Consider the following 21,983-nt stretch of genomic DNA (forward strand, 5'->3'; position numbering starts at 1 on the left):
CGCCCAAGGCGGACAGAGCCATCGCCCATTGGCTGCCGTAGCTGTCACTCAGGCGACGGTCCCACCCCCTTTCCCTCAGGGCGCTCGGATCAGCTTCACAGACGGGGTTTTACTGCGCTGCCCCGGCGCCCTCACAGTCCGGCACGGCCCCGGCCCCGCGGTCCGGCCCCCGCCTATTCGTTCTTCAGCCCCTCGGCGATGAGGTTGAGCTCGTAGCACCAGGTCTCGTAGCGATAGGCCACGCGGATCTGGGCCACGTTCGTCTTCCGTATGTCATTGCCATCGGGCCCGTCTTCCTGGTAGTTTTCACCCAGGAACTTCACTTTCTCCTGCCAGAGGCAAAGACAGCGGTAGCGACCTCAGAACCCCCGCTGGCAGCGCCCGAGGGAAGCCCTGAGCCCACGGGCGGAGCTGGTCGCCAATCTCAGGCCGTGGGCAGGACCACCCCAGAAGGGGACACACCTCGGGGGACACGACACACTGCAGGACACCCCCCTCCGTGGGACAGGACACCCACGTTGTGGGAGAGGACACACCTCATGGGACGGGACATGCTGGAGGACACACCCCTCATGGAACAGGACACACCTCAGAGAATGTGAGACGCGGCGGAATACCCAGTTTGTGGGACTGGACACCCTGCAGGACACCCACCTCGTGGGACAGGACACTACCTCGTGGGACAAGACACACTGCAGGACACACTCCTCATGGGACAGACAACACTGCGGGACACCCAGCTCGTGGGACAGGACACCCACCTCGTGGGACAGGCTGCTCTGCAGGATGCTGTTCCTGGCGATCTCACACATATCACAGGTGCTGAGCTTGAACACCTGGGCAGCGATGGCGTACTCCTCCATGAGGGGCTCCTGCAGCACAGGGTTAGGGCTCAGCAGCCTCTGCCAGCACAGCCCATGCTCTGCTCAGCAGGAGCTGTCCCAGAGCTCACAGAACCGTTGAATCATTGGGGCTGGAAAAGTTCTCCGTGACCAAGTCCAACACCCCCATGCCGCCTAAACCATATCACAAAGTGCCACGTGTTCTAGGTTTTTGAAAACTTCCAGGCACCACTGCCCTGGGCAGCCTGTTCAGATGCTTGACCCCTGTTTCAGTGAAGAAGTTCTTCCTAATATCCCACCTGAACATCTGCTGGTGGATGGGGAGATGGCCCAGCATAAGCTGCAAGTTCCACTGGCTTCCAAAACCCCGACGCCCACACAGTGCCAGCCCCACAGTCCCAGCCCCAGTGCTCGGCTCACACTGTACCTTGGTGTAGTGAAACTGCATGGGGTCATCTGTAGACAGGGACACCATGAGCCCTTTCTGGTGGAAGTCAAGCAGGGGATTCTTGGCGTACTCCAGGAAGAGGCTGTTGTTGCTGAGTGGGGACATGGCAATGGGAATTCGGGCCAGGAAGTACAGATACTGCAGCACTGGGCTCTGCAAAGATGAGCAGAGGTACCACGTTAGGGATAAAGTTGCTGCACCTTCCACCTCTCCAGGGTCACTCCTCAGATCAGGCCAGGTCCCAGCCAGGGAATTGTGTGCAAGGAGAGAGATAGGCCAGCCAGCAATTAATGCTTCAAGCTAAGGAGCACAAAAGGCCAAGGTGCTTTCTGATACCAAACTCAGCTGGCTCCAGTAATTACAAACGTATTCTTTAATAGGTCTGTGAAGCTAAACCCCCAAAATCTAATACATTGCTCGGCCACATCCCCAGACATGCCTGGAGAAGCCCAGAGAACCATTTAACATCTTCCTGAAGCCAGGCTGTGTCAGTGTACAACAGAGACACAGGTAACTGCCAGCTACATGAGGCAGCTGTGAGCACTTCTGCTCTGCTGTGCCTGGGCTGCTCCTGGCAGCCTTCTCCACGTACCTTCTTGAGGTTGAGGCCGTGGGAGATGTTATCAGCTGTCATGAAGGCTGCCAGCAGGTGTGTGAGGGCCCCAGCCTCGCCGCAGTGCGGCCGGAACAGGAACGTGTTCATCCCACGCTGCCTGGCACAGGGAAGGAGCACTCAGAGCAGGCAAAGCACCCCAGCAGGGTTGGGTGGCTGGACCCGACTTGAGGCCCAGCTCTGCCCCTACCAAGAGTCCTCAGGAATCCAGCTTGACCCAGGAGCACATTGCTCCTTCTCTTTTCTCCTCTGTGTGTCCAATGGATTCATCTCTGCAATCCCTAAACTTTCTCCCCAGTCCATCACACCTCCTGCTGAGGGGTGTCTGGATTGCTCTGGCACGTGGTGCTCCAAATACAGAGCGAGGAGAGCCCCACTTCTGCCATACCAACAATCAAAGAGCTGAGGTAAGTCATGAGGCAGCCCCTTGGCAGATCCCAGGGCTCACCTGCGCAGGTTGTTCAGCACCAGGATGTTGGCATACATGTAGTAGATGTAGTAGGTGTAGGATGGGTTCTTCTGGGAAGTCCACTCCTCTGGCTTTGGGCTTTTAGTGCTGAACATGTGTCCGCTGTGCTTGGATTCATCATCCACGCTGTCAAAGCCCGTGATCTGCGTGGCAAGGGAACAGAAAAGGTGCATCTCACACTCCCCACCTCGTCATGCCCAGGTGGGCTCACTCTGCCCCACCACAGCTCACCAGAGCCCAGCTCTACCCCTGTGCTCCCCAAGGGCAGGGTGGGGCAGGGCTGCAGATCTCGCTCCTCTCGCCCCCCCAAGCACTGTCCAGGACTGGGAATAAAGCTCACACCTGCCCAGGAGATGAGTGGACAGCGATTCACAGCCCCACAGCAGCCAGCCCAAGGAGTCTGACCCCTCCCTGCACTTCTGGCCACAACCCCCTTCCCCAGAATGAGGCAGAGCCCACTGGCCCACTGGTGCCATTCTCCATGTCAGGGCCAATACCCCATTTCTTGTGCACAAACAGGAATGGGAGTTCTCCCCACACCTGACAACATCACCAGGTGACACTCACGTGGCGTAGGAAGACACTCAGCTCTTTGTTGGCTTGGGGATTGACAGTTGCCTCAAACACAGGAACAAAGATATATTCCAGCATTTTCCCAAAGTGGGGGAGGAAATTCTTGGACCTGAACACATCGCTGTGGACAGAGACAGGGATTAATTTCTACCAGAGGGACAACACGGCCCACTGTCCCCACAACCCTTTCAGGGATGAGGGATCTATAAGGCACAGTGCTCCCTCAGCCCCACAGCACGTACTAAATCCTGGGAACTTGGATCATCCACTTCATGTTGGGGGAATAGACCCGGTGGGTGTTGAACCACTTGGCCAGCTTGGCCCACTCGTCAGGCGACCGGCCGTAGATGGAGAGCCGGGGCTCCGTGTGCTGGTACTTGGCATCCTCCAGGTCAGAGCCAACCTCCTGCAAACCAGAGCACACCGTGGCAAGGGGAGCCACAGCAGCAGCACAGCTTCCCCCTGTTTTCCTCCCCTCTCTCCACACCTTGATGATGGTAGCAAAATACTCGCCGCTGATGGCGTTCTCTGTCTTGAGGTAGAGGTCCCGCAGCTCGCTGGCCCCCACGGGGTTGTACTTGTCATTGAACTTGTCAAAGCGCTGGAACGTCTGCCGGCCCTGGAGCAGCAAGACCAGGCTCAAACACTGCCCTCACAGCTTGGCAGGGTGCAGGGGCTCAGCCAAACCACCCAGAATGGCAAAACCAGGAGCTGCTGCACCCTGACACAAATATTAATGCACACAAGTGTGGGTGCACAGGGAAGGGACAGGTCATGGGGGCAAGAGTGGCCCAAGAGTGATCTTACAGTAAATGTCCTACCACTTACAGCATGGACATCCAGGGAATCCACTGTCAGGTCATAGGGGTGCAGTTTGAGCTGCTGGAAAAGCTGTTTCAGGGTGAGCTGTTTGCCCTTGGCGTCATAGACCACGCGGTCGGCATCCACGCAGTAGGATTTCTTGATGAAACGCAGAAGGTGCTTCTGGTTCATGCAGGCTGCGGCGTGGATGTGTGTGTCCACCTGGGAAAACAGAGGGGCTGCTTCAAGCTGGGATCCTTGGGTACCATCCCAGGGAGGTGAACAAACCCCTCAGGTGAGCACGCTGTGTGGGGAGCAGGGCTCAGCTCAGTGGGTGAACAAGCCAGAGGGCACAACTTTGCCAAGAGCATGGAAGGCAGCACGTTCCCATTCACAGGAGCAATGCTGCTGCTACAGACACGGACTCTAACATCCAGTTCCCAGGGAGGGACAGGCACCATGACAGCTCCTCTCCAGGGCCCCTGGGGCTCTAAGCCTTGCCCTTTACCTTCCTGCAGTTGTAGAAGTCACGGTGGGGGTTGTTCTTCAGCTCCTTCATCTCCTCCATCTCATTGAGCATTTCGTGCACTTGGAACTTGGACGAGAGGAACTTGAGGCGTCGGTGAGCGTAGGTCTTCCTGGTGAGAGCAGAGGGCAGGACAGTCACTGGGGTCCTCGCCCCTCAGCATGGGGACACAGATTCCACCTGGGGTGGAGGACCTAAGACTGGCCAGCTGGGAGCCTACCTGCAGGTCCTGTCTCCAGCCCCTGAGCACTGCTTTGCTTAGGACCCAAGTCAAGAGGGCTGACAGGGGCTGGGGACACTTGGGCAGCCAGGTGTGTCACCAGAAGGCTCCTCCCTCTTCCCAAGAAGGGGAGAGGGCTGCCCTGACTCCCTCTGCCCACTGAGGCAGGAGCTGGTGTGTGGTGCACTTACACAGGCCCCTGTGCAATCAGGACCAAGAGGAAGTTCATGTCATCGACGAAGTGCTCGAGGCTGGGGTAGGGCAGATCCTTTGGCTCATTTCTCTCAGCCGCTGCCTGGTCTGCGTAGACATAAACTACCCCATCCTTCATCTGCACGTGGTACCCCAGGTCCTCAGGGAGGTTCCCAGTGTCAAAGGGATCCTGTCCACCCTTCACTGGTGGGGTGAACACTGCAACAAAAGGAGAATTCCATAAGGCTGCCAGCCCAAAGCCCCCAGGCTTGCCTTGCTCTCCCACCCCACACAGCAGCCAGGGACACCCCACCACTGTGACACCAAGGAGGGGGCCTGGGCAAGTGCCTTGCACATCCCTTTCCTGAGCCCTGCCCCATGCTGAAGCTACAGGAAACCTCTGGGGTGCCTGGATGTACCTGGGCCAATGTCACTTGGTTTCCAGGGCTCGCCCTCGATGGCACGCAGGTACTGCAAGGGCGTCTTGGGGAACCTCTGCAGCGACTGCTGCATGTTCTTCTCTCGGATGCACAGCGCCCTGTACAGCCCTCTGCACACCACTTCAAAGTCTTCCACTGTCACCTGCAAGGGGGGTGATGCTGAAGGGAACCACGCAGCTGGGACACAGGTGTGTACAAGAGACACCCTGGTGCACCCAGGTGGAGGGAGATTTTGGTCACAGCAAGATAAATGTCAAAAAATGGTTTGGGCTGGAAGGGATCCTAAATCTCATCTTGTTCCAGCCCCTGCTGTGGGCAGCGACACATTTCACTATCCCAGAGTGCTCCTAGCCCATCCAACCTGGCCTTGGACTCTTCCAGGGATGGGGCAGCCACAGCTTCTCTGGGCACCCTGTGCCAGGGCCAACCCACCCTCACAGGGAACAATTCCTACCCAATATCCCATCTAACCCTGCCCTCTGGCAGTGGGAAGTCATTCCCCTTGTCCTGTCACTACATGGTATTGTAAAAAATCCCTCTCCAACTTTTTTGTCATATCATATAAGCATATCTCATGTATCTCATCATATATATCTCGTCATATCATATCAGCGTCCCACCGCTCTGCCTGAGCAGGATGAGGAAGGGATGATAGGCAGAGACCCAGATATGACAAAAGGAAGCTCCTGGTTCCAGAACCGGGGAATTCTGATGTCACCCCCTCTTATATTCCTCACTGCAATCAGTAATTGGCCCTGAAATGGAAGCCAGGCCTGGGCAAAACATTAAAGCTATTTTTGGAGCCCGGGCTGAAACTGAAGCAGGAACAACAACATGCACTAACCCTGTTTGTCAACGATTTTTGATTTACTGTACAGACAAGTGTTTTGGGCAGCCAGAAGAGGCTGGAGTGGAGTAGGCTGAGAAACCAGCACTTCCAGCTAGGGCAGTCATGGCAGGGGGAATGTGCTCAGTGTCTGAGCAGAGAGGGATTTCCAGATCCCCTCTGCTATGCAGCTCCAGGCTGAGCAACCCTCCAGGAGGTTCTTAGAAGCAGCACAAATGTAATAGGAGGCTGAGGAGGAGAAGGAGGCAGGATTAGCACGGGATGTGATAACAGTCCTGGTCAACTGGCTCTGGGTGACCCTGTACCAGGGGCTTGGTGACTTCCCTCAGCTATTCTGGGATCCTTGGATGTGCACAGACCTCAGACAGACAGAGCTGTGTGCAAGCAGAGAGGATGTGACAGAGTGAGCACAGCCTGCCCTGCCAGGCCCTGCCTGGACAATCCCATGGGGATGTGCAGCACCCCACAGCTCCTGCTAAGGAATTCAGCTCTGGTGAGGCACAGACTGAGCTGGGGGACACCCTCCTCACTTGTGCAGACTCCTGTGTCACTGGGCACTGCTGAGGGCCAGGCAGGGACCAGAGGGGTGGCCAGTATGGAAAAGGAGCAGCCATGGAAGTACGTACCCCAGAGGCATAGTCCCCAGTGATCTGCACCCGCTGGAAGTCGGGCCCGGTCTGGTACTGGGGGCAGGTGGAGTTGGCCTCCTCAATGACAGCCGGGCTGGGTCCAGACCCCGGAGCCGTGGGCGGTGCCAGCACAGTCGTCTTCATGCGGATCAGCTTCTTCCTGCTACAGAAAGGCTCAGGCAAACAGCCCCATTCCAGCAAACAGCCCCATTCCATGGTCACACACAGCTGCAGGGCCCGGGGCACTTCCCACAGACATGTTCCAGCTGGACACAACATGATCCAGCTCACTGGTGTTCTCTGAGCCCAGCACAAACCAGCTCACAGTGGTTTCTGAGCCCAGCACAAACCAGCTCTGAACACCTCGAACAGGTGTCTCTGGACACCTTAAACAGGCACTGCCAGAAGCACAGGGCACAGCACACAAAGTAGCAACAGGCTTTGGAAGTTGCATCTTTCCAGAGTCCCCAAGTCTCCCTCCCAAGCAGTTCTGTGGCCATTGCTGTGCTGACACGCAGGGAACAGGCCAAGGGTGTCTTTCTGTTGGAGAGAAAATCCTGGAGTACCTGACAGATGCCATGGGATTATCAAGGATTTATTCCACAGGTGTGTGAGCTGTGCCCAAGGGCCTTGATTTACATCCCCCCCATTTGCTCTGGCCGGGAGGTGCAGGCTGTGCTCTTCTCCTTGCCCAGGCTCCTGGGAACTCACCGCTTTTCCACTGTGGCACTGGACTCCTGGAGCATCATGTGCAGTGTCATTTCCTGGCGGGAGATGGGGCAGATCTCTTCCACATCAAAATGAGAGATTTCCCCCCTGACCTCCTCATCCTTCACCTCGGAGGCGAATATCTTCTCGGCGAAGGAGCGCAGGGACTCATCCATCTCTGCAAAGAGGAATTTCAGTGTCCCACAGGGAGGTGATCCCCAGCCACCAGGCAGGTGTCCCTTGCACCTCAGCTGCCATTTCCTCGTGGCACTCACACCCTAGAGAAGACTCTGAGCCACCTCCCAAATTTGCAGCAAAGCTGGGCCACACCTGGTGGGCTGGAGACAAACCTTGATGCCCCCACTAGAGCAGGAAAAGTATACGCAGTCCAAGAGTGCTGCCAAAAGGCCCAGAGAGAAGCAGGTCCTTGGGAAGGGCAGTTATGGGAGCATGCACTGGGTGGAAGAGGGGAAAGTGGGCAGAGCCCTTACAGCTCCAGGGAGCCCCACATCCACTTGCTGCAGCAGTCAGGGGGGACACAGAGGTATGGATGGGGGCAGAGCTGGCAGCCTCAGCACTCAGCTCAGCATCCCAGGGCAGCCCCAGCTGGGCACTCCCAGCCACCACGTGCATGGTGCTGCAAAGGTGCCAGAGCCACCGCTGACACTGGGCTGGCTGGAGCTTTATGGAGGAGGACAAGGAAGGTTAAAAGCCCTTCCACTGCCAAAAAAACACCATAAAACAAGAACCCAAGGGTTTCCCAGAAGCAGATGTTTGCATGGCAGCACAGGGGCGCTGACAGCAGGTTTTGGCAGCTTGACACAAAGCAAAGTGAGGATGGACCTCGCCACTGAGTGTCACACAGGTGAGGATCAAAGCAGAACAGACAGAGGATTCTCAACAGCATCCAGGGTGCCAGAATGATATTTAACGAATTGCATATTTTGGTGCTGTATCAAAGGACCAAAAGTTGGGACCATTCCGTGTAATGCCAATGGGCAGAGCTGGCACTGCCAGGAAATAGCATTTCCCCAGCTGCTGAAGGATCACCATGATCATGATCTACATGATCTACATGATCTACATGATCTACATGATCTACATGATCTACATGATCATGTAACTGCTGCTTGGTTCCAGTGATCATGTCTAGGAAGTAACACAGCAGAGCATAGAGAGACCCAGCAATACTCACGTTTGTGTTCTGCTGTTGGAGATAAAACAGAGACAAAATAAAAGCTGTTGTGATCAGCCCCTCAAAATCTGAGCCTTTTTGCCTAATCACCTCATCAGTCTTTAAAAAGGGATTAGCAAAGTACAAGTTTAGCCAAAGCCTTCCATGGCTTCCACTTTATAAAAGAGTCATAGAATCCTAGAATTTGGATTGTGTGAAGGGACCTTAAAGCTCATCTGATGGGCAGGGACACCTTCCACTGTCCCAGGCTGCCCCTACTCCCATCCAACCTGGCCTTGGACACTTCCAGGGATCCAGGGGCAGGCACAGCTTCTCTTGACACCCTGTTCCAGGGCCTCCCCATCCTCACAGTGAGGAATTCCTCCCCAATATCCCATTTAAACCCACCCTCCTTTGGCTTAAAACCATTCTCCCTTGCCCTGTCATCCCCTGCCCTTGTGAGAAGCCCCTTCAGCCCTCTTGTAGCCCCTTTAGGTACTGGAAGGAAAAGGCAGAGAAGAAGTTGTCGTTTTGAGGAACACAAAGAGGGAAGTTCTGCATTGCCTGTCCCACAACAGAGCCCCGGTGATGCCTCAGTGTGGAACCAAACCCCACTGCAGGTCCATCCCACCCATCCACCCCAGTGTGGCTCTGGCACAGCTTCTGCCTGGCACAGTCCCTGCTTTCCCTGCAGTGCCCAAGGTGGAGCTTTCTCTAGACCCCAGATCCTTCACTGCACGCCTCCAGAGCCTGACAGGTACCAGTCCTGCACTGAGCTGGCCTCGAAGGGCTCTCCCTGCACCTGCAGGGATGCGGCAGGGGCACAGGGAGGGCAGCACAGCCTTCTCCTGCTGACCAGGCAAGCAGATATCCCAGAGACTTAGAGCACCAGGCTTTGCTATTTTTTGCCCTTGACTCTCCCTCCTTGGTGGCCCTCAGGATGGGTGGTCATTTCAGAGATGCCGAGTTCCATCCCCCTGTGGTCACAGTTCCCCTTATTCCCCGAGAGGATCAGACAGCTGAGACACTGCACCCCCCAGATCCTCCCTGCTGCTCAGACAGGGTGGCAGCAGCGTTCTGAGGGTGCAGCCCTTGTCCTTCCCCTCTGAGCCAGCAGTTCAGGCTGCAGCTCTGGCATCACAGCTGCTGACTTCCCAAAGCCCAGCCTGCGGAACACACGCTCCGGAATCCTGGTTCCACAGATTCATTTGACAGCAAAGCATCCCAGAAATGTTTCATTTGACCTTTCATCTCTTTAGTGGATGGAAATTACACTCGGGAAGGTTCACGACCTCCCACTGATGGTGCAGGGCCAGGCTTTAACACCAAGTTCATGTGCTGGGAGAACGCCTCTCACACCGCAGCCCTGCAATTCCAAACACGCTCCTATCGGGGCTGTTTGGTGCTGTTATCACTCAGGGCTCTGCAGTCACCTGTCACATGTCCCTGTGCACTGTCCCGCAGAGCCTGGCTGGCCCTGCTCCTGCTGCCATCCCCTCGGGGCTGCAGCTCCCCACATCTGAGCTTCACCAGGTTGACCAGAGATTCCTGAGCTCACTCTGAGCCCTTCCCCAGGGATTTAATGATGCCATTACAGGACACATTACATTGCAGGAGAGACAATATTTTCCTTCAGTACAAGCAGAGCAAGATTTAAACAATAACACAATTTTTTTTACTGCTCTATCCAAAAACATCTCCAAGCAGGAAGAAAAATGCCCAAAGGCCCCAGTGAGGTCCCCTGGACAGCACACATCCAAATCTCCCAGGCTGTGGGCCTGGAACCTGCCCTGTGGCTCCTTGGCTCACACTTGGCTTTCAGACCTACCTGGAATTCTCACCCGGGACATTGTAGCAGCGTTTGCAGAGCCTCAGTAACACCCCAGAGTCCCCAAGCACGAGGGGCCAAGTGACTGCCCGTCAGCCCAACACTAATTTTACTGCTTTCCCTTCCCTGTAATCAGACTCTCCCACTCTAAAAGGAGAGTGGAGATCAACTGTGGGACTATTTAAAGTGCAGCCAAAAGCACTTGAAGTGAAACAGGTGAAAGCAGGGCTCAAATTTAATTAATCTTTTTCTTTACGTTCGATTTGCATTTTACATTTTGTGGAGTGTCACCTGGTGTCTGGCCAGATTTCTACTTTCCTGGGCAGCTGCACCTTTCCAATGTGGTCTGTGGAATTCAATTTTTTAAGAGAGACCAAACCTGATTGCCTTCTGTGCTGAGCCAAAGGTTTAAAGGAAATTCCCGATCAGAACAGGGGCTGTGGATAGGTACAAACCATGTGCTCTCACCTGAGCTGTTCAGAGATTTTTTTCCTGAGGGAGGGATCTGTTTGAAAACCTGGATTTTACCAACAGGGCTGCCCAGACGTCCTCAGTCTTCCCAGCTGAATCCAATAAATAAAAGGGAAGTGCAAGGAGTCCCAGTTTGTTCCTGAGCTTTTCAGGAACTGCCTTTTTCAAGCTTTGTGTCATCATGTTGATCTGATAATCAGTTCTGTACGTGGTGAGGCACAACCAAGCCCTCAGTCAAGCCCAAGGTGGGCCAGGGAACTCCTGCCTTAGGCCTGGCTCTGGCAGAGCAGCTCCCAGGTTGGGAGGCACCTCCTGGCTTCATTTGAAGCAGGTTCTTTCCAGCATATTGGCTTTGAGGGCTGTACCCTCCTTTAGGGTGTCCTCAAACCTTCAGATCTCACCTACAGCTGGAAAACACCTCCTGTGAGAAGAGAAAGGCCAGAGTTTGTTGTGTCCTGGGTGTTGCCAGGATAACTCTGAGCTTCTGGTTCAGGTTCCTGGTGGGAAGTGGTGAAACCGAATGGGTCAGGAGGATGAAATAGTTTTGACGTAAAACAGAGTCTTTCCCTGTTTGTTTGTGCTTGGATCCTTGATGGGTTGAAAAACTGCCCTGGAATAGGACAAAACATTTGGGCACAGTCTGGCTGTGGTTTAAAGGGTGGCTTTGGTCAGAGCATTGAGGGGAACAGAAGAACCACCTGGACCAGACACCATCACTTGGAATTATATGTACATCCAAGGGAGTCCTGTGCCATGTTTTGCAGGAACAGCTATGGAAAGACCGTGCCCAAGAGGAAGGCTGGAATAGGTGAGAGAGTCACCTGCACAAATAAAATAAAATACAGAGCTGGAAATAACAAGCCATGGATTCTGTCCTTAGGAGCACAGGAATCCTGTGGCACAGCCAGTGAAGTGAGGTGAGCTGAGACCTGGCAGAGCTTCTCCAGCTGGGATAATTTCCACAGCATCCAGGACCGCTCTGGAGATGTGCCCACTATTTGATGGGCACAACTTTGAAACAAGCTGGGTGACAATTGACAAATTCTCCAGAATTTAGGGAATTTTACCTCCACTTCCCTGTTGTTCCCTAAGAATATAAATTTCCCTCCCTCCAACCTGCAGAGGTGCAGCACCAGGGCAAAGCTGGGATGCTGGTAGAGCTTTGGTCTTTCTCTCATGCTGATAAAATCTTCAGGTTCTGAATTCTTTTTACCCTCACCCATCCCCAAGTTTGAGAGTCTCCACACCACATTATTGTTTAACTGTTTCACTCAAGGTCCATAAAATCTGTCTCCAGGTTGTTTGCTCCCCCACAAGGATTATATCTGCCCTTTACCCTCCTTGGGATCTAGGGATTCACATCTGAAACCAAAAATAACCTTTAGGATACAGAGGTCATCTTCCTCAAGAGAAGACTCTTGATCGTCTCTTGATCCCTCAGCTTTTTTAATCACAGGGTCAGCTTGGGTGGGCTCATGGTGGAAATCTGAGTCAAGCCTGGGCACGCTGAGCTAAAGTTAGACCCGGGGCCTGTGCAAACTCAAGGACTGACACAAACAGCCTGCCTTCCCACTCTTTTTTCAGCTGGAAAGTGAGTGATTCACACCCAGAGGCTTTGGAGTGCCTCTAAACCCTCACACTTTTACCCCTGAGCTGCCCTCCTTCCACCCAGGTCCAGCCAAGGGAAAATGGTTGGATGTGACAGAAATTTGGCACCTTGGGCCACTGAGCGGGGTCTTCCTCCAGCTTGCCATCCACAGCACAGGGGCAGCTCCCAGACAGAGGCCACAGGACAAGCTTTGCTAGAAAATGGTTTAAATTCCTGAAGAGAAGGAGCATGAACAGAGAGGGGATAAGAATCTCAGCGGGGCACTCCTGGCTGTGCTGGGCCCTGGATCAACTCAGGCAGCACTGGGGAAACCCTCAGCAAGTTCTCCTCTCCCCACCTTGCCCTCCGTCATCCCCTGCACGGATCCCCCAGGGCTGCTGCAATCAGCCTCTGTTCCACCACCAAAGCCTGCTCCTCAGCAGGGAGCTGGTTGGTAGGACCAGGCTGGTGCAGGGAACAAACCCAGAGCAGGGAAACCTTCCCAGCAAGCCAAGAAACCCCAACCCGACCTCAGGGTGGGAATCCTCTGGGGACAGGCTGCGGCTGCAGGGGCAGGAGCTGTGTGCCCCTGTTCCTGGGGGGCTGTTTTTAAATTCCTGGCACAAAACCCACGCTGGACTCCAGGTTTCAGATGCCTGGAACCCTGTCTGAGGAGGAACACCCTTGAGGCAAATTTAGTGACTGTGTGGTCTGACACAATTTGCCTTCTCGCAGGAGGGAAGGCAACAGGGAAGTATTTTAGAAGACTGAATCAAGCAATTTAAAAGCATAATAGAGCATGGTTTGGGCACAGCAGTAACTTAATAGCTGGTTTTGCCATTGGAGTATCAAACAAAGAAGCTTCTCCTCTCTTTTTTTATATAAGTCAGCACAAGGGACCCCACTGCAAACAGAGATTCAGCAGCAGCAAGATGCAGATTGGTGAAGTCATTAAAACTGGACTCTGGGCCAAGCCTGAGGCACGTCTCAAGGCCACTCTCACTGCTCCGTGATGCTCTAGGGCACATCTGTGATAGAGCTGACCCTGCCCCAGGACAGGATGGAGCAAATCCCACCCCACAGACACCCCAGAGGCACTGGGAGAAACCTCCTGTAACCCACTCGTGGATCCCATGCCCAGAACCCAAAGAAAACAACCAAAGAATTCAAAGTTTATTCTTTAAAAAAGTTATTTAAGAAGCAAAATAATTTACTTCAATTCAAACCAAAAGAGATGCATTATTGAAAGCAAATAATTAAACAAAGTAACACCAAATTAGCCCTTGGGTTAAAAGTCCAGATCCCAACATTTCCCGACCATCCTGACGGTCACACACTCAAGGTTTGGGGGTTTTGAGGAGCACAGACAGGTCAGAAAGTGATTCAAACTTCCAGGACTCTCCTTCCCCCACAGGCCTGAGGCTGCTTGAAATCCAATTCGAAGTCTGAGCTGTACTAAAAGTGAGGGCAGCTTAAACATCCTGGTTAAAATCCAAAGTCCTGGCAAGGGCAAGGACAGGATCTGAGCAGCTGTTTGAACCAGCCCAAGGAGTGGGGCACAGAGGGGAAGATCCACAGAGTTCCAGTGGCTCCTTGCAGAGCTGTGCTCAGCCACAGCAACAGAAACATCTGCTGCAGTCATTGGCACTTGGAAGTTCTGAGCAAGAGCGTTACCCCTTTTTTAATATTTCACCTCAAAAGTTGTTCATGTCTGTCCTGCCCAGTCAGGGCAGTGAAATCAGCTTGGCACTAGTGCAGAGTTGTGCTGTTCTAAATAACAATATTTGGACCAAATCTGCTAAACCACCTTTTCCAGGGACCTGTCTTGTGCAAAACCTTCTGTGCTTATCTTCTAAATCACTTTCCCAAAAGTTCACAGGGTTTTGTCCTTCCAGTTCTTGGCTGCCACCAAACCCAGAGCTCTCTGTGAGACAGCTGGAAACTAATCACAACCATTCAGTTCACACTCCTGACTAGTACAACACCCTGACTTTGTATTTTTTGCTGGATTTGGAACTACACTGATGGAGTTGGGAGTATCACCTGTGCAGGTTAGCTCTGCAGCATCCTAAAAACTGAAAAAAAATTCCTAAAAACCCTTCTAAAGGTTCCAAAGGTGATACTAATACAGACCTATCCTCACCAGGGCTTTTTCCCTTTTCAGGTTTTATAGAGCCCAAGAGAAAGGGAACAGCAAAGGGAAGCAGATGAATTTTCCAGTCAGTTCCCACACATTTCTGAGAATTCCCGGCTTTTGGAGCTCCAGCTGGTCCATTTTAACACCAACCAGAGCATGCTGAGCAGCGTGCAGCCTTGCTATGACGAACCTCCCTCCAAATAATTCTCCAGGTTGACCACACAGCCTTCAAACATCAAATGCCAGAGGTTTCCCATGGCCACAGGCAGCCGAGCTCTGAGCAATCCTGCTGGCCAGGAAACCAATTCCTGCCTTTCCCAAGACACCAAACCCCATCCACGGACCTGGATGACAGAAAGTCACTGTTCAGTGTCCTCACAAACTCCCCACTGCCCCTTCCTGCTGGCCCCACGTGACCACATGTGCATCCCAAGAGCTTTTTCTCATTCCCCAGGGGTGTTTTTGTTAACTGGGTGCCCACAGGGAAGCCTTTCACACAAAACTCCTCCTGACAAAGCTTTCCCAGCCCTGGCTGTGCAGTGCTGGCAGCTCTGGCACGTTTAACCTGCAGCATTAGATCAGTCATGGAATGGTTTGGGCTGGGAGGGGCCCTAAAACTCATCCCACGGGCAGGGACACTTTCCACTGTCCCAGGCTGCTCCATCCTGGCCTCAAACACTTCCAGGGATGGGGCAGCCACAGCTGCTCTGGGCTGAGCAATCAAACAAACTGAACTCGAGCCACAGCCAGTGGTCCCCACAATTCTGCCCAACCATCGTGTGCATGCTGCTGGAAAGGAATATTTTGTGTTAAATTTTTTGTGGGTTTCATTCTTATCAGTCACGTCAGTCAAAGTTAAAATGAATTGAAAAAAGCATTTTATAAGGATTATCACAGATAAAGAAAAGGTGATGCAGATTGATCCTCTTCATTCCCAGAAGAGAATTAAGACTGTAAGTAGTGAAGGAAGCAATCTTAAAAGGAAAGAATTCTTCTCTCTCTGTTTACTGATTTCTAATGCCCATTTGAAACTGAGCACTCCAAATTAAGATGTGTGACTGACACCAACAACCTGAAACGGAGCCTCCTGCAGTTCCCTGCTCTGCTGGCCTGGCACTGACCAAACGCTCCCTCTGTTGGCTGAGGGCTCCCTCCTCCTCCCCCAGAGGAGCTGGAATTCCGCTCTCCTGCCCCAGCACAGCAGCAGAACCAGCCCCAGCAGCACAAGGGCCAGGGCAGGACACGGCACTGCAGGGAGGATTTGCAGCAGTGACCACTCCCGTGCCCCCAGGGAACGAGGGGAGGGTGTTTTGTTCTGGAAGAACCCACTCAGCTCACAATTCCCTCAGCTGGAGGCTGCCAGAGCCCACAATTCCCACCAGTCTGTCCCACACCTTCTGTGCAGCCATCCCTGAACTCATCTCCTCCCTCATTTTGCAAGGCTGCTGCAATCAGAAGCTGGCACAGGCGTCTGTGGCAGCTCTGCCCTTCATCACAGAATCCCAGAATGGTCTGGGTTGGAAAGGACCTCAAAACTCATCTCATCCCACCAGGGATGGGCAGGGACACCTCCCGCTATCCCAGGCTGCTCCAACCTGGCCTTGGGCACTTCCAGGGATGCAGCAGCCACTTTCTGCAGCCCTGACAGAGTCAACCCCAGCCCCCCACACTCCTCCCCTGACAAGGAAACCCCAACTACATTTTACAGTCTGCAGACATTTTGAAGAGACTCTTTACAGTCTGTGGTAAGAAAATTAATTCAGAAAAAAGAAAATAAATTTGCAAGTTCCAGAGAGAGCTGAATAGCAGCTGTCCAAAGCAACCTCCAGTTACCAGACTAATTAGTGAGAAGCTGCCCAGAAATGTTGGCAGTTCATGTTAAAAATGAACAGCTGACAGGTTTGGTCCAACTTGGAAGAGATCTGAATGCTGCAGGAAAACAACACAGAATATAAACTGTTGCACCCACAAAGAAAGTAAAACACAGATGCAGCGCGTCCCCTCCCTTGTCCAAGAGTCTCACAAGCGCCTGCTGGACCTTCCAGCCTCCAAATTCCTGCTGGAGGATCCTGTCAGGCACAGATCACCCACACCACACTTGCCTGCTTGAGACAACGAGCTCCCAAGAAATTCCAGTCCTTGGGGTTTTCCTCAACCCAAGGGACAACTTCAAATCTTCTTAGCAAACAGGCACTTAGTTGGGAAAGGTTTTCCTTTTTATTACAGACATGGAGGATCAGGTAGGTGGCACTCCTGGCACTGGAGATGTTGCACTTTTGCTGTACAGGTGCACAGAGAGCAGACACCCAGCTGAGAGGGGACAGGGGCACTCCTGGTGGCACCACCGCGTGTGACATTACTCTGTGCCACTCCTCTGACAGCACTGCACGGAATCCAACAGACAGGGGACACACAGCACTTCTAGCTTTTACTCTAGAGGTAAAGTGTCATCTTTTTCACAGCATTTAGTCTCTATAGTTCACTTTTGTGACTGGTTTTTCTTCTTGAACAAACCCAGGTGACACAGTGAGGAAAGAATCCCAGCACATCCACAGGTGCTGCTGCTCCGTGAGCTGAGCAGGGAGGTAGATGCCATGGATGTTCTCTTCAGATGGAGCACGGAGAAGGACCTTGTGCTAATTAACTCTGGTGCCCAGAGTCTGTCACTGGCACCAAAACACTGCAGGGATCAGCAGGAGAGGCAGCACAGGAGATCGAGGCTCGTCCAGCAGCTGCACCTGAACCACATTTTCTTGGCATCTGGAACAGAAAGGCGCCTCCAATTAGCACTAATTAGCTCAGCCCTGCTCTGGGGTGGGTGTGCAGTGCAGCAGGGCAAGTCCTGAGCTGGCCTGTCTGCTTTCATAGTTGTGAGCAACATCTTTCAGGGACTTGTTGAAAGGAATTGCCCTCAGTTGGGAACTCAGATTTCATTATTTGCACCATTTTATTTGGTTAATCCTGGAATCGGCACGTTCCAGAGGAACCCAGCTCGAGGGAGGCAGTGCAGGAGTCAATCACTCAGGAGCACAGCTGTGCACACCCCTCTTTCAAGGTGTTTCTTCAGAAATTACACGTTCTCCAAACAGTCCAAATGGTTTCCCAAAGGAAGGGGACAGAAAGGAATGACACAGAAAGTCACAGCACTGAAATCAGTGGACATCACGGAATGTTTCAGGTTGGAAGCAGCCTTAGATATCGCCTTGTTCCATCCACCCATCAGCCAAAAGGGTGACGTGGATCAAAGTTCCTTTCTTTAAGCTCTGCCACCAACTTGAGAGGGGAATTTTTCATTTCTGAGCATTAAAACATTGTAGGATCCAAATCTCTGGGAACCAACAGGTTCTATGAAAGGGGAAAACCCCACCTACAGCAACCAGCATTCCTAAGCCACACTTATCAGCTGCTGGGAGGCAAAGAGGCAAGAAGTGGAGGAGCCCCAGCTCACCTTCTCACATGACAAGGCAGGACAATCCCATGCAGCCCTGGTTCCCATCCTCGCTGCTGTTGAGCTTCTTCATCCGGTACTGCCGGATCTCTCTCACCAGGGTGTAAAAAGCATCTTCCACACCCTGAAGGCAAACACAAGCTCAGGTGTTTTCTCCCCTGGAGCTTTTGAAATCACTGATTTGCCCATCCCAGAGCCCCTTAATGGATTTGAAAGACACAATTCTATAGGAAGAGCAGCACCCAGCTTATCCCGTGGTTCCTAAGAGGAAGAAACCCACATGGATGTCCCAAACCCTCTCCTTACACTCCTGACTCCTCCTGGGGTAACAACCACTAAAATAAACATGGAAACCTCAGGGAGGTTCCATGCAGGAAACAAGCTTCTCCTTGCCTAATTTCAGAATTGTTAGAATTCAACTCTTTGGGATTTTCTGGCTGCTGCTCAGTAATGAATTGCACCTTCCCTGCCCCGTCCCCTGCTGCAGGCAGAGCAGGGCTGGCTGCACAGGCCCCCGTGGCCAAGGAGGCTTTGGAGAAGCCCATTAGTCCAGTCTGGGGAATTCTGTCTGCAATCATAATCCGCTAATTGGCTTCCATTAACGAGCCAAGAGAACCCAGCAGGTCTGGGGTGAGCGAGCTCAGCCTCTGACACTCCCCAGGGAGAGCAGCTGAAACTCTGCTGCTCCTCCTGCCAACACTGAACGGGGCTGGAACTGGCTGCAATCAAATTTTTTTAACATAATTTGAAGCACTAGAAAGTAGCTGGGCTTTTTTTTCTTCTGTGTGTTCTGTGAGACTTTATAAAAAGGCATTTATTTATTATAATTAAAATGTGGGCTTTATTTAAGACATAAGAATTATTTTTTTAGGAATTATTTTGCAAGCATTTGTTCCTTATTGGGAGTTTTTTTTATGGTTTTGGAGGTTTATTAAGAGGGGGTTTTGGTGGTTGTATTTACTGAATGTTTTGATAGTAAAGGTGAATTTTTTCAACTTTTTTTTTGGGCTTGTGTTATTTTTTCTTGTTTTGTAATTTTCCACAAAACCTCTGCAGGTCTCTTTATCTCTGAATTTATTGGTTTTAGTTACATTTATTATTTTGAGTTTATTTTTTCCCTAGTTATTTTTAAGTTTTATTTAGTAGCCTCAGGGCAAATTTTTTTATTCTCTGTATTAGTTATCAGCATGACCCACTTGAAAGGAAGTCAGGACGTGTCTGAGGTGATTCCTGCACTGGTCCAGCCCAAAACTCTGTCAAGCTAAGAGTGAGTGGGGAAATAAAAGCTAAAAACTGTAAAGGGATTGAAAAAATGCTTCTCCTGTAAATAAGGCAAAAGCACATGGGAAAATGTCATTCCTGCATTTCCCAGGAAGAAGTCAACTCCTGGGGGAGCCCCTCACCTGTCTCGTTTTTGCAGAGGTCTCTATGAAGGGGATTCCGTAGCTTTTCGCCAGTTCTTGGGCCTGTTTTGTGTCCACTGTTCTCGTGGGCAGATCACACTTGTTCCCCACCAGCACCATGGGCACGTCATCCGAGTCCTTCACCCTCTTGATCTGCTCTCTTTAGGAAGATAAATTAAAAAAAAAAAATAAAATTAGGAACCATTTTCTAAACAAAAAAGAAAGGTTTAGTTCAGAATTCAAACAACCTCGTGCCACAAAAACACATTAAGGGTGAGCAGGGCCTCAGGGGTCAGCAGGATGGCCGAGCACTTCGTACACTCCATCTTCTGTCCATGGGTAACTCCACTCCGGATTTCTCACCCATTTCCTTAGACATGACATTCTGGAGCTGTAAAGGGCATCTGATTCACAGAATCCCAGAGCAGCTGGGGCTGGAAGAGCCCTCTGGAGATCACCCAGTCCAACCCCTCTGCCAGGGCAGGGTCACCTGGAGCAGGTAACCACACCCTGGTGCGTTTTGGATGTGTCCGGACAGGGAAACTCCACAGCTCCCTGGGCAGGACACAGTTCCAGGGCTCTGCCACCCTCATAGAAAGAAATCTTTCCTCGTGTTGAGGTGGAACTTCTTGTGGTTTAGTTTATGGCCATTGCTCCTTGTCCTGTCCCTGGGCACCACAGAATGGAGTCTGACACTGTTCTCTTGGCACCCCTTGGAGATATTTATACGGATTGATGATATGATTAACACAAAAAAACCCCTAAAATCCATCCCAGTCTTAACTGACCAAAGGTGGGGGTGAGGCCCTGGCACAGGGTGCCCAGAGCAGCTGTGGCTGCCCCTGGATCCCTGGAAGTGTTCAAGGCCAGGCTGGACATCGAGGCTCGGAGCAGCCTGGGACAGTGTCAGTGTCCCTGCCCAGGGCAGGGGTGGGACCAGGTGATTTTCAAGGTCCCTTCCAACTCCCCCCGCCTGTGATTCTGTGCATTTTCTATGTTATTTATCAACATGACTTGAAAGAAAGTCAGGATGAGTCCGAAACGATTCCTGTACTGGCCCAGCCCAGAACTCTTTGAAGCTAAAAGTGAGTGGGGAAATACAAGCTAAAAACTGTAAAGGGATTGCAAAAACGCTTCTCCTGTAACCAAGGCAAAAGCACAGTGACAAAACTTTCCGAAAGAAGCGGGAGATTTAGTATTTGTCCATTACTGAGCCTTCACTGAGGCACCTCAGCGCTTCACTCTGCACTGTCCCCGCCCTGTCCCCGTGTCCCCTGCAGGCGGGGCAGCCCCAGCTGTACCTGTAGAGGTTGATGTCGGCGAAGGATTTGCTGTTGTTGATGGCGAAGACGCAGAGGAATCCCTCCCCCGTCCTCATGTACTGGTCCCTCATGGCGCTGTACTCCTCCTGCCCCGCCGTGTCCAGGATGTCCAGCAGACACGTCTCGCCATCGATCACCACCTGCTTGCGGTACGAGTCCTGCAACACACCCGGGGGTCAGCTCCGCCCTGCTCCCGCCCACCCCAGCGTGCACGGAGCGGAAAGGAAAAATAAGAATGATAAAAAACACAGAGAGGAGCTCTTCCAGCTGTTCGACAGAGGATGGGGCTGGCCCTGGATCCCTGCAAGTGTCCAAGGCCAGGCTGGACGGGGCTGGGAGCAGCCTGGGGCAGTGGGAGGTGTCCCTGCCCATGGTAGGGAGTGGAACGAGATGAAATTTAAGGTCTCTTCCAATCCGAACCAGGCTGGATTTTGTGATTCTCATCCGTCTCTGATGAAAAACTACCAATATGTAAAACTACAGTATTTTATATATTACGCGAAATACGACGTTTTACACCACAGCCAAAATATCCCATTTTAAATGAGACTCTAAGCCCTCTCATCCTTTGTTACAAAACACAGAACTGTTGCTTTCAAAGAAATTCCTCAACAGGAGAACAACAACAAAAAAAGAGAAAGCAGTACCATAACCCCCTCCCTGGAGCAGAACCCACGCCCTGCACGGACCCGCGGGGGCCTTTCTGGTTGCCCGCGGCCGCTTTAGGAAGCCCGGGGCAGAACGGGGCAGGAGCCGCTCCCAGAGCCGCGGGCCGGGCCGGGCCGGGCTGCCGGGGCCCGGCGGCGGATCCGCTCCGCCCGGGGCTCGGGGAGCTTCCCCCGCGCTCCTCACCCCGCGGCTCGGAGCCCGCCCCGGCTCCCGCCGCCCCGCGCACCTCGATGGTGGGGTCGTACTCGTCCACGAAGTGGTTCTGGATGAGCTGGATGGTCAGCGCGCTCTTGCCCACGCCGCCGGCGCCCACCACCACCAGCTTGTACTCGGTCATGGCCCCGCGGCCTCGCCGGGCCCGGCCCGGCCCCGCCGCCGCCGCCGCCGCCCCGCGATCGCCCCGCGCCGCTTCCGCCTCCCGCCCGCGCGTCACCGCCCGCGCCGCTTCCGCACACGCGACACGGGCGCGACACGGCGGGACACGGGGGGACACGAGACACGGGGGGACACAGCGGGACACGGCGGGACACGGGAGGACACGACGGGACACGGGAGGACACGGGACACGGCGGGACACGGGGAGACACGGCGGGACACGGGACACGGGGGGACACGGGACACGGGGGGACACGGGG

At 53.1% G+C, this 21,983-nt stretch overlaps 2 protein-coding genes across 2 annotated transcripts; both read right to left on the minus strand.

Annotated features, from left to right (window-relative positions):
- Positions 1-89: 89 nt before the first annotated feature.
- AMPD1 (adenosine monophosphate deaminase 1) lies at positions 90-10,440 on the minus strand. Its single transcript, XM_066203747.1, has 15 exons — positions 10,311-10,440; positions 7,312-7,486; positions 6,598-6,763; positions 5,104-5,266; positions 4,684-4,903; positions 4,255-4,384; positions 3,774-3,968; positions 3,433-3,564; positions 3,188-3,351; positions 2,940-3,066; positions 2,352-2,515; positions 1,883-2,003; positions 1,270-1,443; positions 762-872; positions 90-329 (listed from the first exon to the last, which is right to left on the minus strand). The coding sequence occupies exons 1-15, from the start codon at positions 10,330-10,332 to the stop codon at positions 174-176; spliced, it is 2,220 nt and encodes a 739-aa protein (XP_066059844.1). The 5' UTR covers positions 10,333-10,440; the 3' UTR covers positions 90-173.
- Positions 10,441-13,529: 3,089 nt separating this feature from the next.
- NRAS (NRAS proto-oncogene, GTPase) lies at positions 13,530-21,741 on the minus strand. Its single transcript, XM_066204014.1, has 5 exons — positions 21,575-21,741; positions 20,659-20,837; positions 19,358-19,517; positions 17,955-18,078; positions 13,530-17,266 (listed from the first exon to the last, which is right to left on the minus strand). The coding sequence occupies exons 1-4, from the start codon at positions 21,683-21,685 to the stop codon at positions 17,959-17,961; spliced, it is 570 nt and encodes a 189-aa protein (XP_066060111.1). The 5' UTR covers positions 21,686-21,741; the 3' UTR covers positions 13,530-17,266; positions 17,955-17,958.
- Between the last annotated feature and the right edge of the window lie 242 nt (positions 21,742-21,983).

This window comes from Chamaea fasciata, unplaced genomic scaffold, assembly GCF_029207755.1.
Source record: "Chamaea fasciata isolate MVZ Bird 193981 ecotype frontalis unplaced genomic scaffold, bChaFas1.0.hap1 SCAF_25, whole genome shotgun sequence".
NCBI lineage: Eukaryota > Metazoa > Chordata > Aves > Passeriformes > Sylviidae > Chamaea > Chamaea fasciata.

Bases quoted from the DNA above. Each gene is read 5' to 3' on its own strand.
- AMPD1 (XM_066203747.1), bottom strand. From the start codon at position 10,332: ATGTCCCGGGTGAGAATTCCAG. The intron at 3,352-3,432 runs GTGTGGAGAGAG...TCTGGTTTGCAG, and splicing joins ATTTTGCTACCATCATCAAG to GAGGTTGGCTCTGACCTGGA. The intron at 330-761 runs GTGGGTGTCCTG...TGCCTCTGGCAG, and splicing joins AGAGCAGCCTGTCCCACGAG to GAGAAAGTGAAGTTCCTGGG.
- NRAS (XM_066204014.1), bottom strand. From the start codon at position 21,685: ATGACCGAGTACAAGCTGGTGGTGGTGGGCGCCGGCGGCGTGGGCAAG. The intron at 20,838-21,574 runs GTGCGCGGGGCG...GGTGTGTTGCAG, and splicing joins AGTACGACCCCACCATCGAG to GACTCGTACCGCAAGCAGGT. The intron at 19,518-20,658 runs GTACAGCTGGGG...ATCTTCCTAAAG, and splicing joins GCCGACATCAACCTCTACAG to AGAGCAGATCAAGAGGGTGA.